The sequence below is a fragment of the Anas acuta genome, chromosome 5, assembly GCF_963932015.1.
Source record: "Anas acuta chromosome 5, bAnaAcu1.1, whole genome shotgun sequence".
NCBI lineage: Eukaryota > Metazoa > Chordata > Aves > Anseriformes > Anatidae > Anas > Anas acuta.
Genome location: NC_088983.1, coordinates 49,147,237 through 49,162,890, shown reverse-complemented (window position 1 = coordinate 49,162,890; position 15,654 = coordinate 49,147,237). Strand labels below are relative to the sequence as shown.

Below are 15,654 nucleotides of genomic sequence, written 5' to 3'. Positions count from 1 at the left end.
TGAAGAAAATAAGAACTTGTTACAATTGGAAAGGTAAAAACAACAAAACCAAATTCAAAACTGACCATCAAAAATCCTGAGCCATCTTGACTTCAGGAACACCTCAACAGAACAGTAACTCATCTGCCTCTGGGTTAAAACTGCTCTGCTGGATGAGAGACTCTGAGGGGACATCACTGATGTGCATATATATCTGATGGGATGGTGTAGAGACAATGGAGGAGGATTCTTCTCAGTGGTGCCCAGTGATAGGACAAGGGGCAGTGGGCACAAATCAAAACACAAGGAATTCCATCTGAACAGAAGAATCTGTTTTACCGAGGTGGTGGTGGAGCACAGGTTACCCAGAAAATTTGTGGAACATCCCTGGAGATATTCAAATCTCAATTGGGCACAGTCTGTGTACTTTACTCTAGATGCCTCTGCATTGATGCGAGTGGCTGGAATAGGTGAGCTCCAGAGGTGCCTTCCAACCTCAGTAATTCTGTAGTTCTTTCATAAACACCAAAGCATTATAGGAGATGCAGTCTGGCCAGGAGTTTGACTAAACCACAATTTCCCTAAGGCTTTTCTGCACTTGAATATTCAAGTTTCCACCTAGATTTTTCATTAACATTTTGCAGTGTGCATACACAACATTTTCAAGTTTGTTTTTTCAGTATGAAGTTTTTTTTTTTTTTTTTTTTTTTTTTCCTGCTGGAGGATCACAATGGAACAATGTAGGGGATTCTAAATGGTTCCAGCTTATGGATTTATCTGGGTGCTACGTTTACCACCTGACTGCTGTTGAGATCTGAATTACTGACGGACTGGAAGTGGACCAGTTTGTAGCTCCACAGGCAGATCACCACATGACAACAGTCACCATCATACAGTCTAACCTGGCACTTTGGGGAGCCAGAAATTATTTCTATTCAGGGACCTATTAAGGCCCTCTGTTTGGCTAGGCTGAGAAAACATGGAAGGCATCTATTTACTGTGCTCTTTTAATAAAGAAACCTTGTCTCCATGGTCTGCAAACCTGTCCTTGCTCATGGTGGCAGAACTGAAGGGGGAAGATATTTGCATATCTTTGGAGATACACAAGATATATGCATATATTTGCAGATACTTGCAGTCCCTGCCTGCTGAGCCAGCCAGGGTTCATTACAACACTGTTAACCTATGGCTGATACACACCTTGTGCTGATGATCTCATTTGTGAAAGCAAAGGTAAGGTGGGATTTGTATTTCTGAAGAAAAAGAAACTTATCTGACTGGATTTCAATGTGTGTCAGTCAACTACTTCTATTTCTCTTTTAATAAGATGTGGGAACAGCTTTAATGTAGAAGGCAAAGTGATCGTGGAACTGACTTGAAAATTGACAAGCAAACATTAGTTAATGACTCACCAGATATTTTCCACTATTTACTATAAATATAGCTGTTAGAGTTAACCTATGGGGGAATACTACATTGCTTTTAGAAACTATAAATTGTCTCTGATTTGGCTAAAAAACGCAGAATATTCAACACTTGATTAACTCCAATTAAAACCACAGTAAAATAAACCCTAAATGCAAATATATTTCTAAAGATGCTAGAACAAATGAATGGTAATGTGTATCTGGTTTATTGGCAACTGCTAAAAAAATCACCTCTCTAAACAAAGAATGGTCTGATCATTTGAGTACAAGTTGGGGATCTACAAGCCTATGTCTTCTAAGTCCTGTTTCCAGAGAAGTGGAACAAGGAGTCATTTAAAAAGTGACTTAGGTCTGTCTGCCAGTATAGAAGGGTTTGAGTTTCCAATAAATCTCATGTGATGTATATCAACCTCATGTGCTTGTTCCAGACAACTGAAGACATTTATTAGGGCACTACATATTTATAGTTAGGTACCTAATCATCCTTCAATCTCCCTTTTCCTTGGTTTAATTATCTGTAAAATGGAAAGATGACAGTTTTTGTACCCAATAGCATCTCTCTGGTAATGGATGAATGAAAGAGTTGGAAAGACTCTGAAGTTACAAGGCACTAGAAACAATATGCTGTAAGTATTTATCAGAGAAAATTTGGTGAGTCTAGTTCTTTACTCCTTTATAAGAAAAATAGTAATTTTTAGGGGCAATGACACCAGCATTAGTGGTATGTAATGGTGAAGGCCTTTGAGAAATTCTGCCAACTCAGATGAAGACTCAAATAAACCACAACAGATGTGCTCCAGCTGCTTCTGTATGAAACACCAATTAAAAGGAATTTCCCCAGGTCAAGTTTGTTTTCAGAACAGCTTTTCAGGTAGCAACCAACTTCATTTAGTGGTGGACTTGACCTCAGAGATAACACGGAAAAGAAAGGAACCAAAACATGCTCCTGTGTGGCTTTCATACTTGTTGCAGCAAGTCCTTTGCCTGAGGCAGGCAGACCTGCTAGGGAAGGGAAGTAGAAGATATTTGCATCTACAGGGAGTAATAATCATACAGAGAGTATGTTCTGCCTTCAAGAGTATTTTTAGGTGGAGTTTTACTTTAAGGAAGTTAATGTAATAGCCTTAACCATTCCCACAAAGGCAACGCACTGTGGATCTGTGCAAAGAGCCGTTCCCTTTTCCAGCCGTCTTTCCTTTCTTTTCTTATCCTCCAACCATGTTTCATATCCTTTCCTGTCCTCCAATGTTTGGGAGCTGCATGGGCTGTGTATGCTATTGCCTGGCTTTTTCCTTCCTTGATGCAGCACTGATTTATCCCTTCAGAGAAAATTTACAGTCAAAGAAATATTTGTCCCTTTGCATGTAGTTCTGTCCATCAGAAAACATCTGGAACTGGTCTTTTTGAACAAAATGCAAGAAATAACTCATTGAGGAGTCTGAAAGCTTCATCTACAATCTCTCAAGCTCTCATCCCTCCTTGAGTCATGTTTGTGTCTTGGCCTCAGTCCCACCTCCAGCTAAATGTAGATATAATTGAAAAATTGGCCAAGATAGCTTGAATCACAGCTGAAAGTACAAGTAGAAAGTGTAAACACAGAGAGCAGAATTTGACTTTGCTCCCTCATGTATATATTATATTATAACATTGTCTTCTGTACTTATTTGCTTTCTTTCCTTCAGTGCTGGAACATTACCTGTCACATTCCGGTGTCTTGAAGAAAATCTAGGCATTGATAAACGTGTAACAAGGTTTGTTCTTCCTGTTGGAGCAACAATTAACATGGATGGAACTGCCCTTTATGAGGCTGTGGCTGCCATCTTCATAGCACAGATGAATGGAATTGAGCTGGATGGAGGCCAGATAGTTACTGTGAGGTCAGTTCAAAAGACTCATAAGCTTTGTTTCTAAAGACTATAAAATGTGAAGCTTTGGGTTGGATGTCTTCTCAGTGGCTGTGGGAACTGCTATGAAACACATGGATTTGTAATAATGATATGCAAAGGAATGTAATATACATGGGTCCTGGCTCTCTAGTGATGCAAATTTTCCATCATTTGCAGCCTCAATGCACGCTGGTGGTGATTTATGAAGTTTTGCAGTTGACAATACATGATGAAATTCAGCATGCTTTGTCCAATGCTGTGCCTTTTAGTACAGAGGGATGCCCCGAGTGATATATGGGGCATTAACTTTCTAGAATGTACCTGTTTATAAACACTGGAAGAGAAAAATATACCTAAAATTTTATCTATGTCTTGTTTTGTGTGTGTGTGTATTTTTTTTTTTCTTTTTCTGTGACTTTTGTAAACAGTAAAAAACAATGGGCTGACTATAAAGCATCCTGAGAGTGAGATTGCCTGCTGCATGGTCTAGGCACACTCAGGCTTTTTCTCTCTAACCCAGAGAATGTTGGCTCTAATCTTTTCATTTCAAATCATCATATTAAGGACAAAGCTGCATTTTTAGAAAGACAAAGAAAATACCCATTCAAAATGGGTAAGAGTGATTGAAGACTGTTTACTGTAATGGAGTTTTAAGACTCATTAGATGTAGTGACTAATAAAAAACAAAGGCAAAGTCATGACTGCTGCAGCTAAAGTTAATGTACAATGGAAAACTCGATAAAAACACCAGGCCTAACATTTTGAATAGTTAAAATGCAAACCACAAGTGATGGCTGCCAAGTTTGCCTTCTTCCTGTAGTTTTCACCCACCCACCCAACTTTTCTTTTATTAAACCTTTTTAGCACTAAAGAAACTCCTGCATAGGGAAGTATAATTCTATGTTTCTTACCCAGCTATATTATCAGCACATTTTCCATTTCTTTACCTCTTGCCTCAGCCCCTAAAGTAGAAAAACCAAGGTTTCTAAAAGGTGCAGTGCTGCTTCTAATGAAGGCAAATGCTAGACCCTAGTGACTCATATGTCCTGATGAAAATGAGAACAGTAATTTTAGAGGTGCTACTCTTTAAACCAAAATAAGATCAGGGCAATTAAAGTCAGGAATCAGATGTTGGCCAAGAGATTTGCTAAGCCTGGAGCACAGTTACTCCTTTTCCCCTCAGTACCTCTGAGGTGCTGACTCACTAGCGCTGTCTGACCCCGCTATTTTAAGGCTGGGCTCACCAACTCGTGACTTGCATATACTAAGCAGCAGGCACCTCTGGGGTATCTGTAGGAAAAACATTCATTCTCCTCTTCATGTAACAGCACATTTTTGCTGCAACGATATGACAAGAACTATCCCTCTAGGTACCAACACAAATGAATGGGAAGTTATTAGGTTTTGTCTGCCAAACTCAGCATGTGATACTGGAGATATTCAAACAACCTGGATGTAAACTCAAATACTTCTCCTTCTCCTTCTCCTTCTCCTTCTCCTTCTCCTTCTCCTTCTCCTTCTCCTTCTCCTTCTCCTTCTCCTTCTCCTTCTCCTTCTCCTTCTCCTTCTCCTTCTCCTTCTCCTTCTCCTTCTCCTTCTCCTTCTCCTCCTCCTCCTCCTCCTCCTCCTCCTCCTCCTCCTCCTCCTCCTCCTCCTCCTCCTCCTCCTCCTCCTCCTTCTCCTTCTCCTTCTCCTTCTCCTTCTCCTTCTCCTTCTCCTTCTCCTTCTCCTTCTCCTTCTCCTTCTCCTTCTCCTTCTCCTTCTCCTTCTCCTTCTCCTTCTCCTTCTCCTTCTCCTTCTCCTCCTTCTCCTTCTCCTTCTCCTTCTCCTTCTCCTTCTCCTTCTCCTTCTCCTTCTCCTTCTCCTTCTCCTTCTCCTCCTCCTCCTCCTCCTCCTCCTCCTCCTCCTCCTCCTCCTCCTCCTCCTCCTCCTCCTCCTCCTCCTCCTCCTCCTCCTCCTCCTCCTCCTCCTCCTCCTCCTCCTCCTCCTCCTCCTCCTCCTCCTCCTCCTCCTCCTCCTCCTCCTCCTCCTCCTTCTCCTTCTCCTTCTCCTTCTCCTTCTCCTTCTCCTTCTCCTTCTCCTTCTCCTCCTCCTCCTCCTCCTCCTCCTCCTCCTCCTCCTCCTCCTCCTCCTCCTCCTCCTCCTTCTCCTTCTGCTCCTGCTCCTCCTCCTCCTCCTTCCCCTCCTTCTCCTCCTCCTTCTCCTTTTTCTTTCTTCCTTTTTTCCTCCTCTTGGCTTATTCTCTGACAAATTTACTTTCCATTCTGCATAGTATTGGCCTGTGATGTTGATATTTGTTATGATCTACGTTATGTTTTTTACAAAGTTCAGCATTTGGAACATTGACAGTCACTCTATTGGTTTTCATCAAGAAAAGAAGAGAGGCTGAAGCAAGTACAGTTTTGGATTTATGAAACAATCAGAAGAATTTTGCATTTTTATGTAGGGTTATTTGTATCTAGGCTTGGTACACTACTGGCTTGTACTATAGGATTTGGATACAATGACTTTTACTCTTCTGCACTCAATAATAACCACTTTCTCTCAACCATTGTCTTACAATTCAGTGTTCAGGTACCATAAAATAAACATAAATGAACTGCCCTGAAAATTCAGCCTGTAGCTACCAAACTACAGCAAGTCTACATGACCAAAACTCAGGATTCAATAACCCCTGCACTAATGTGTTGGTAGAAATCAGAAAACAAAACAAAACAAAACAAACAAACAAACAAAAAAACACACTCCAGGCCAAAGATTTGAAAGTTGTAACCAACTTACAGAATTTAAAACTCTCTAACAACTCTCTCATATTTCTCACTACAACCCCCAAATGGCCTCCCCAAGATAAGTATTTTTGGAAGAACACAAGCATGAAAAAATATGGCCTAAATTTGCCATGGTTTATTGTACTCTCTTTTAAGGGAAGAACTCATTAAAAATAAGACCTTCCTATTGATCACACGAGTATGCAATGAAAGTATATGTTTCCCTTCCTGCTACTCCCATTTGATTTTTGTTTTTGCAGTTTGACTGCCACCCTTGCAAGTGTTGGAGCTGCCAGTATTCCCAGTGCGGGACTCGTCACTATGCTTCTGATCCTTACTGCAGTGGGTCTCCCTACCCAGGACATCAGTTTGCTTGTTGCTGTTGACTGGCTTTTGTAAGTTATGGTGACTCCACTGCTTGATGCAGAAAAAATAGTGAATGCTTGTCTGTAATGTTTTTCACCTAGTGATCTTAAAGAACTCTAAGAACTTCTTCTACAGATAAAGCAAAGAAGGAAATAGGCATCTCGGGTTATACAAAATATTACAGAACTACTAAAGTCTGTTTCTGTGAACCATCTTCTTGTATGACCCTTGGGTCCACGTTCATGTATTTTAATCTTCTTAATGATGCCACCCTTTCACAGACATAGATCAACTGCAGTTTTCTGATCTCTGTTTTCATCTTTCTGTTTCTTATAGTTCTATGCTGAAATAAAGGATAAATGCTGAATAGGGGGTCCAAAACCATGCTGTCAACATGTTATTGGGGAATTTGGGCATTTGTATTATAAAATGTTTTGCTTATAGTGGAGAAGTTAAATTTCTTTTTGTACATAAGAAACTAAAATGCTTTGAAGATAGAAACTGTTATAGAGCAGGATATAAAGAAAAAAATCAGAAAGCAAACTAGAAGAATGAAGGTCATTCCACAGCCTGGTTTTACTGACAGATCCTTCAAACTGGAAAGCCCAATTTTCATTTTCAAGGACTTGAGATCCATGTCCATCCATCAAACCAAATGGTTTCAGTGCCATTGCTAGTCTTCTGACAAGAAACAGCTAACCCAGGGATAGTTGTCCAAAGCTTTTGTTGTTCAACATATGAATACAGAAGCTGTAAATACAAAGTATATGCTATGCCATATCTTTTCTTGTGTTGCATTTGACACAGTAGACATCTTTCCATCACCTATGCAAAGCCAACAGTGACTCAGTAGCCTACTAAGTTGTTCTTGTCTTTAGGAGGTTTTATATTGTCCTGTACTGCTACAGCACAGAATATTCTGCTCAACAGCCATCTCTCCTTCAATATACTTTTATATAGTAAAGAAGTATTTTAATATTGTGCCAGCTGTGGTGCCAGGAAGGGGAGATGTAAGTTTTCTGTACTATTTGTGCATTTTCTCCTACACTTGCAACCTCAGCTGCTCATTTGCGGTAGCTTTCAATCAGATACACTGCTAAAAATATGCAAGAAGGAATAGAAATGTTGAAAATGTTAAGATGAAATAGATTCTTTTTTTTTTTTTTTTTTTTTTTTTTCCCCTGTCATTATCTTTTAACTTATTGAGAAGAATTCACGATCTTGGTCAATCCCCTGACATGACTTCTGAACTGTATCTATTATTATCTGTCTTGTCACTGAGTTGTGACAAATAGCACACAGCTCCTTTTCTGCTTCAGATAAAAATGAAAGAGGAACTTACAGGTTGGGAAGGCAAAGGGAAAAGATGACTTACATATTTTATATATAAATGAATATGATGATATCATGACTCAGAATGGCAAAATGAGGCAGGTTCAGCCGTCAGAGTACAGCTGGCAAAGGGAAAAAATGTGATATTCTGTGGGTTTGTTAAATTTATGAGGTCATGGCTGAAAATAGGAAGGTGGTATAGGAATCTGCAGCTGGTAAGAGCAGCGCAAAAGGGAAGCGGATACTCATTTTAAGTGTATATTTTTACTGGCTCTCAAAGTGAGACAAATAGGTAGGTTTCTGCAGTTGGTAGAAGAATGTGTAAAAGGAGCCTGTGGGTTTTTTTTTTTGTTTTGTTTTGTTTTGTTATTGTAGGGAAATATCATTTAAAAATATTCCTCTGGACTGAGAAGCTCTGCCCACACTAGCAAACCTCAGATCTGTAAGTTACCAGCAGCTGTGATCCAGTAGTAGCTGTTGTATTTCAGGCTCAGCTTGGGAATTGTTACCCCTGGCTAATGCAGCCCTGCTTAGAGAAATAAAAACCTCCGTACAGTGGAGCTGTAGCAGCAGTGAATGTAAGTATAGGAAGGCTAGACTGAAAGAAAGCACTCCTGAAAAAAATATTTTATGGTATCTTTCCAGAAGAAATGCCAAACAAAGAACCTTTCAGCTAATAAGGTTGGTTTTGGATCCATATGGCCTGACAATCAGCAGTGCAATTCCAGAGTGACTCAAAAGTGAAAGAGAGAGGGAAAAGGGAAAAGAGATAAAAAAGGAGATGTAAAACTCTTTGTCATGCCAGTAGTGCTGTGAAGTTAAGACAAAGTTTGTTGGTGAAAGCATGATGCTAATTAGTATATGTCAAGGGGTAATAGCTTTGTTTTCCATCTTCTAGTGGTTGTGTTGTGGCAGCCATGATGGTCTAATGAGATATGCAAAAGATGTTGCTCACATTGGTGATGTTAAAAAGGGACAAACAAACCAACTTTTGAACGAGCTTTTAGGCATACAAACCAGATCTATGAATATCTAAAATAAAAAGTCATAAAAATGAGTTTTCTTTACTTACAAACATTTTATTCTTCCATTTCTTTAGATCACGAAAGAAAATTACAGCAGTATTTATAACAGATTGTAGAAGAGAAAGTTAAGAAAACCTTTGAGGCCTTATTCTAGCCACTTTTCTGGAACAAGCAGAAATATTTTGGAATAGTTCTGTTTATAGCATTTGAATTCCAGTTAATGAAAGTTTAAAAAATGTCCAAAATGGCCAATTTTGTAAGATTTTAAATATTGCCAATGAAAGAAACTATCAGAACATCAATTGATTTTACAATACCGCCATCATCTGAAACTGCAGTCTTACCAAAACCAGCTCTGCAAGAGTTGCTCATGGTACAACACAAAGCTGACTTTTCATTGGCCTTAAACTTGGCAGTTTCTCCTTCAAATTGGAGCCAGAAGGTTTCTGTATCGATTTCTTCTCAAGCCTCTCCAATATCTAGAGATTAGGTTGCTAAACCTTTCCCCCTCCCACGCATACATACAGAGTGAGTTTTTTCACCAGGCAAGTTTCCCAAGATTTCACAACTCTCACAGTTTTCTCAGTTTAAAACTAAGTACAGCACAGCAGTGACATTTAATAGGATAGTAATTATATGGCAACAGCTGGAATGAAACAAGCTTCTTTTGCTCCAGCTAGAAGCTGGCTACCTTCCAAATGGGAGACTGACAACCTTAGCAAATACCATTGCCCAACCTCAAATACAGTGGTATTTTGCAGTGAGGAAAGAGGAGTTAGAGAAAATGGGCTTGGGCGGCCATTCCAGTATTTAAAGCATCTACCTTTGTTCAGTAGTTCAGAAAAAGATTGCTTGAGTTCTCACTTAGTTCCTTGGCTTAGATCTAAATTCAGAACATTTGTACCTAGTCAACATCTAATGTTACAAACAGGCCTCAAATGAATTGAATTAAACTGTAGAAAACCAGAGCTCTTTCCTACAACAGCCTAGAGGTAAGGCAAGTTAAACACCTCACCAACTCTTTGTCTTAGCAGGTGTGCTAAGATTTTAATCTCCTTTCCAAAATCTAGTAAGGTTGATACACCGGGTTTTCAAGCTTTCAGGGAGCAGAAGCACCTTTTTTGCATAGAAGATTACTATTTAGATACTATGACATTAATGGCAAGAGGGCCTGTTACATTTCCTCTTCTTTCTATTCCTCTCGCCAACGTTGGCAAGCTTCCAGTTTTTATTTATGCCAGTTGGTGGAAATCGGGCATTAATATTTATCAGGATTTCTTCCCAGTAATTCCAAAGCACATTCTTACCAGATGTTGAGTTGGCTTTTGAGAGAGAACTTTGACTTTCCTTCCCATTGTTCCTCTTGGGATCTGTTATGGACAGCACAGAAGTAGCTGTATTGGGCAATTGACTAGACTGCAGCTTTCCTATATTAATTTTGTTTACATCGTTCCAGCATTGCTGGAATTATTTGGTGGACTGTTTTTAACAGAAGAGTAAATACAGTCTTCTTGCTTCTCTTCAAGGTGTCCTTAGCCCCAAAAGATGACAATGGCACGTTGGTGCTGATTCCTGACAGCTGAGATTTTGTCTGGTTGTAAGAAAGTTTGTTTACTTCAGCTCACTCAGTATAGGATGTTCTGCAGTAGTGTGCAGTTTGTGTTGCTGAATCTCTTGGCTAGTAATTCATGAATATGGGCTGAAACATCTCCTCAAATGACCCATTCAAAATGTGAATCATGCCTCAATTATATTTATGTATTCTCTCCTCCTCATTTTTTGGGCAACTTTTACACTATCCCGTATCTGGCATCAATGCATCCTTTCAGAATTTAATGGTACTCATACAAATGAAAATTAAGCAGGTGTTCTTGTGGAGCTATACGGCAGGGTACAGTATATTTGATGGTCTTAATTAAAAGTAACTCTTGGAAAGTCATATTTTCCTATTCTGCAACTCTGTTTGGCTTTAAAATGTTCTTCACAGGCATGGGATGAGATCTGTAAAGCACTTCATTCATGTGAAGCAAAACTGGAAGGATGTTTTTCTTCTATGGATTTTTTTTTCCTTTTGGTTAAAAATAAAAACGGTCTGCTTCAGCTAAGATATAACACCAAACCCATTAGCTCTTCACATCTAGCTGGCAGGTTTAAACAATTTCAAATTGTGCAATGCAGCCTGTCTGCGGTAGGAAAGATAGCAGGAGCTCACAGTCCTGCAGTTCTCTGCAAGACCATTGACCTTTTTTGGGAGGTTTTGGGCAGAACTCTGAGGGAAAATCCACAACCATGACTTCACTGCCGGCAGATAGAGTCACACTGTAAACGCAAGGCAGGAGTAAGGCAGCACGTCTGTCCGACGTCAGTCTGTCGGGAAGTGCCAAGAGACGTATTTCTCTGTATTGGAGCACGTGGGCCTCTGGCACCTGTGCACAGTGAGGGGCACTTGCTACTGGAGTGCTGTCACGGACTCATCATTTTTTAGGCTGTGACCTATATTTGGCTGGCTCATCTGCTGAGTGCTGGCATACGGTCGTGTGGGCGGGCATGCTGCCATGCTGACAGATGACCATCTGTAAAGATGATGCCAGGAGAGGAGCTACGATGGCCTGAGCCTTATGGAGATATTTCAGGCATTTCTTCCCAGTAGTGTGCTTGTGTGCTTGCTGAGAGCAAGGGGAGAGGCCATTTGTTAATCTGTCCCAGCAATCAGAACACTTCATCAGATCCAAAACCCTTTTCTCTGGCTGCGTTAAGTAAGTTAAGTGCCCTGATAAATTAAAATTAAACAAAGGGCAATGATGTGAGCCTGGCACCCTGACACTGAAACCTCCAGCTCCAGAAGCAGGCACTGGGGAGATTTCAGTGAAGCACAGCTCTTCAGTTTGGCTATGTCCCCTCTGCAAGCTCCTTGCCAAAATCCATGAGTGTGAGCAGCTGAGACATGGGAGTTTGCACATCCTTCCTGTCTGTACAAGTCCCATGGGAAAGCAAGCTTTTCCAATTTCACTTGAAAGCCACCATCTTTTTATTCTAAAGATGACTTAAATTTTCTGAAATAAATGCAGTAACTGTGACTTTAACAGGGCTTTCAGGCCCCACTTTTTCTTCTTCTCATGCCATTCAGCCTTTTGCTTCTTTTGTAGGGACCGGATGAGAACGTCAGTCAATGTAGTGGGGGATTCTTTCGGTGCTGGCATCGTCTACCACCTTTCCAAGGCAGAACTTGACAGCATTGATTCTCATCATAAAGGGCACGAAGACATTGAAATGACCAAGACTCAGTCAATCTATGACGACATGAAAAATCATAGGGAAAACAACTCAAACCAATGTGTTTTTGCAGCTCACAACTCAGTCATAGTAGATGAATGCAAGGTACCTTTCACATTTATGGATATTGAGACATGTATATAGCACTGCATGCTTGATTTTATTTTTATTTTATTTTTTAACCTGCATGTATTTTTCAAATTGTTCCGCAAATAACAAAGTGACAACAAGCTTCATGAACCCCAGACGTTTTTAATGAGTTTGAGCAGTTCAAAAGATGTTTTTTGGCTCTCTTCTTAAAAGTTGTCATTTGAGGAGAAAAATCATGTACCTTGTTTACATATGAAAAGGCAAGATGCAGCGTATTATGGAATATGCCAAGACACCGAGAACATGGCATCACCTTCTGTGGACATTTACCTAATTTTCTTTGGCAACAAAGAACTTACTTGCCAACTCAAATGAAGGGTATCTGCAATCCAAATATAGGTGTAGTCATTTGCTGACTGCCTTCCATGATATGCTGTTCAGATGGATGTGTTGAATGCACTTTAGCATCAGAATGCTCCTGCACTCATACAGCATGCTTATGCTTTGCTTTCATCATTGTTCCTGGGTCATTAAGACACGAATATCGTATTTTCTCTCTAATCCTTGCTGTAACTAACATGGATTACTAATAGTAATGATAATGTCTTGATTAGAGTAAAGTGAGCTTGAGAAACCCCACCAGTTGAAGGAGAAAATGGTTGGGATGGCTAGTGGCTAGAGGTTTACAAAGCACCCACCACTAGGACAGGGCAATTTAATGTCAAGAGAGTTTTTAATTGAAAAGGAAGAGTAAGAGGCCAAAACAAGCCGGATCTTTTCATTTCGTAGTATTTATATATATATATGTACATATATATATATATAATTTACACATAGTGGTCTGTAAAACAGTGAGCCTACCTTAGCCAATCAGATTCTCTTGCATCTTTCAGTTGAAACAATTGAGCCACTTTCTAACTGTAAATGCCTACAGTAAGTCCTTTAGCAAATCACTGTATATATTGGAAATATAAGTCCTGTTCTACCACTTTCACCTATCTCCACCCTGTCTGGAAATGTTCTTTAGAATTAATCTTTTCCAATGCTTATTTCTAGATAATGTCAGGCCAAACCTGAATTTCTAGGGGACAAATACTGAATTCAGGAAAAAAAGTCAAACAAAAATAACACAAAAAATCATCCAACTTATTCCTTTTTTTTTTTTTTTCCAAATCTTCCACGTTTTTGATAAAGTGATTTTTTACAATGAAATCAAACATTTTGTTCTGATATGCCTCTTCCCTTCTTCTTCAAACCTATTCTTTCCTGTGAGAAAAATGAAAAAAAAATTATTTTAAAATTGAATGAGAATACCTGTTTGCCCCAAATTAAAAAGTCATTAATTTTCATGTCTCAGAAAAGGAAAGGAAACTTAAGAGATAAAATCTTGAAGGAAGGAAGAAATTCACTGAAAACAAAGATCTTATTCGATAAAAGATTTTATTCTCATTAAAAATAAGCAATACCACCAACAACTCACTTTTTGATTATTTTGAATATTTATGTTAGAAAACTTTTTCAGTGAAATAGAATATTCTAATTTCAGTGAGTTTAAGAGAAATTCAGCTACCACAGATCATTCTGAAACATCTGATTGGTTTGTGGAGCTGCATACTGAAAATATCTCCTTCCAGTCTCTCAGAGATCCAAGCCAAACTAGAAAGTAGTAACTGTTTGATACAGTATTTACTGTACTTTCTTTTCTCCTTCAGTTTCTCTTATCATTCCATCAGTTGAGTCATTGGTTTAACTCAGAGACACAGACGTATTGTGCAGTAAGTCATCCTAAGCACACCCTTTAGTAGAAATCTGGGACCAATGATGCATGAGCTTGAAGGGTTTTGACCTTTTCCGTTGCTTTAGGTTTTCTCTGCTCGGGATCTCACTTTGCACTTTTAAACTTGTGAAAAGAACCAGGATTTACTGCATTGAGCACAAGACCAACTTTGAGCGGGTCACTTGTCTGTTTGCAAGCTGCCAAAAGGACGTGATGTTACAGTCCACTTTATAAGCTATGAATGCATGCTGACATTTGCAAAGCATTTGGATCATGTTGAAGTGGTCTACAGATAAGTGTTAGAGTAGCAAAAGCAACTCAGCGTAGGATTTGGGGATTTGAAACATCCAGTTGTTAAATGTGAAGAGAAATATCTTCATCCTGTCAAATGCACTGGTGGGGTAAAAAGTTCACTGCAACTCTGATCAGTTTTGAAAAGCTAATCTGCTAGCATGTCCTTTCTATTTACTTTCTGTATTATACTCCATGTATAGTGCTGGTAGTTTATAATTTTGCATGGTCAATGTATACTTTTAATAAGTAGTGTACCTTTATATTGGGGTAGAGTGGTTGTTACTGCATGATATTTTTGTATTTTTTTATTATCACATTTCACATGACTCTATGTGATTTTCATTTCTGAAAAAGCTGTTCATTCCTGTATTTGCATGATTTCCCCCTTCAACTATCTAAGAAAAAGCTTGACTTTATTTGAAAATCAGTGCATTTTGTCATATTTCCATGTCCCAATGCTTCCATGCATCCAGTTTATCCAGCATGGGGATTTTCAGCTGTGTCTTTAAGTTTTCATTTGAAGCCGAGGATGTTAACCTACAAGGTAAGTTAGGAAAGATTGAGCCATCCACTTGGCATTAAATGAAGGGTTCTCTCACAGTTATGCAGACCTAGATTATTTTTGTAAAGTTAAACTGGTATTTTACTTTTTCTCTTCCCTTTTTAAAGTCACTTGTCTGGAACTATCTTTGTTGAAGTGCGGATTTATTTATATCCATTTCTGCTATGCAACATATTGGCCAGTGTTTACCATGAGTTGGTAGATCACTATACGTCTTCTACCGTACTTATAAACTAAAAAATGTAGCACGGATCTTTACAAACAAGAGTGACAATTTGCTTTAATTTGTATGAGACAAACGTAGCATTGCTATGAATTTTTGGCCCTACTATAGGCATAATCTTACATACTTATATACTACAAGAAATAGTTATACAATGAAAATTGCTTTCACAACGTATCTTTTCCTCTATTTCTTTAAAGGTGGTGTAATTATAGGTGAGTTTGTATAGATATATATCTTTGATTATTCCTGCCTTGCACATTTTTTATTTCCTTACATCAGCTATCTTGCTTTGTGAGGGAACTTTACTGAAAAAATAACAACTTTCTACATAGAAAAAAAACAACAAAGAAACAAAAACATAACCAAACAAAAACCGTTTATGAAATAACCCAGAAAAATCAATAGGAGATAGGTGTGTAATCTGAAGCATTTATTAAAAACAAAACTACAATAAAGGCTAAGAAAATATGGAACTTTTTCCTACTCCTAATGTTTTCTAGTCAATACAATAAAGGAACAGGAGTCTCACTGTCTCACTATTTGTGAGTGTTGTGAATTCTGAATAAATTTATTTTGCATATATAAGGCATGGTGTATGTAATTCCTGTAAATATCATGATCTTCCATATAAAAGTCATGACTTTTCTTG

The 15,654-nt window shown here is 38.8% G+C and overlaps 1 protein-coding gene across 2 annotated transcripts in view; it reads left to right on the top strand.

The window, feature by feature from the left end:
• SLC1A2 (solute carrier family 1 member 2) overlaps positions 1 to 15,654 on the top strand; it is a 93,068-nt gene that overhangs the window by 68,129 nt on the left and 9,285 nt on the right. Inside the window, exons 8-11 of one of the 2 annotated variants that reach the window (XM_068684667.1) lie at positions 3,089 to 3,283; positions 6,321 to 6,455; positions 11,930 to 12,161; positions 14,691 to 15,653. In XM_068684667.1, the coding sequence (XP_068540768.1) occupies positions 3,089 to 3,283; positions 6,321 to 6,455; positions 11,930 to 12,161; positions 14,691 to 14,726 (598 nt within the window). In that variant the 3' untranslated portion in view covers positions 14,727 to 15,653. Of the gene's footprint in view, positions 1 to 3,088; positions 3,284 to 6,320; positions 6,456 to 11,929; positions 12,162 to 14,690; position 15,654 lie in introns of those variants that run through there. The other variant, XM_068684666.1, reaches the window with a different exon arrangement.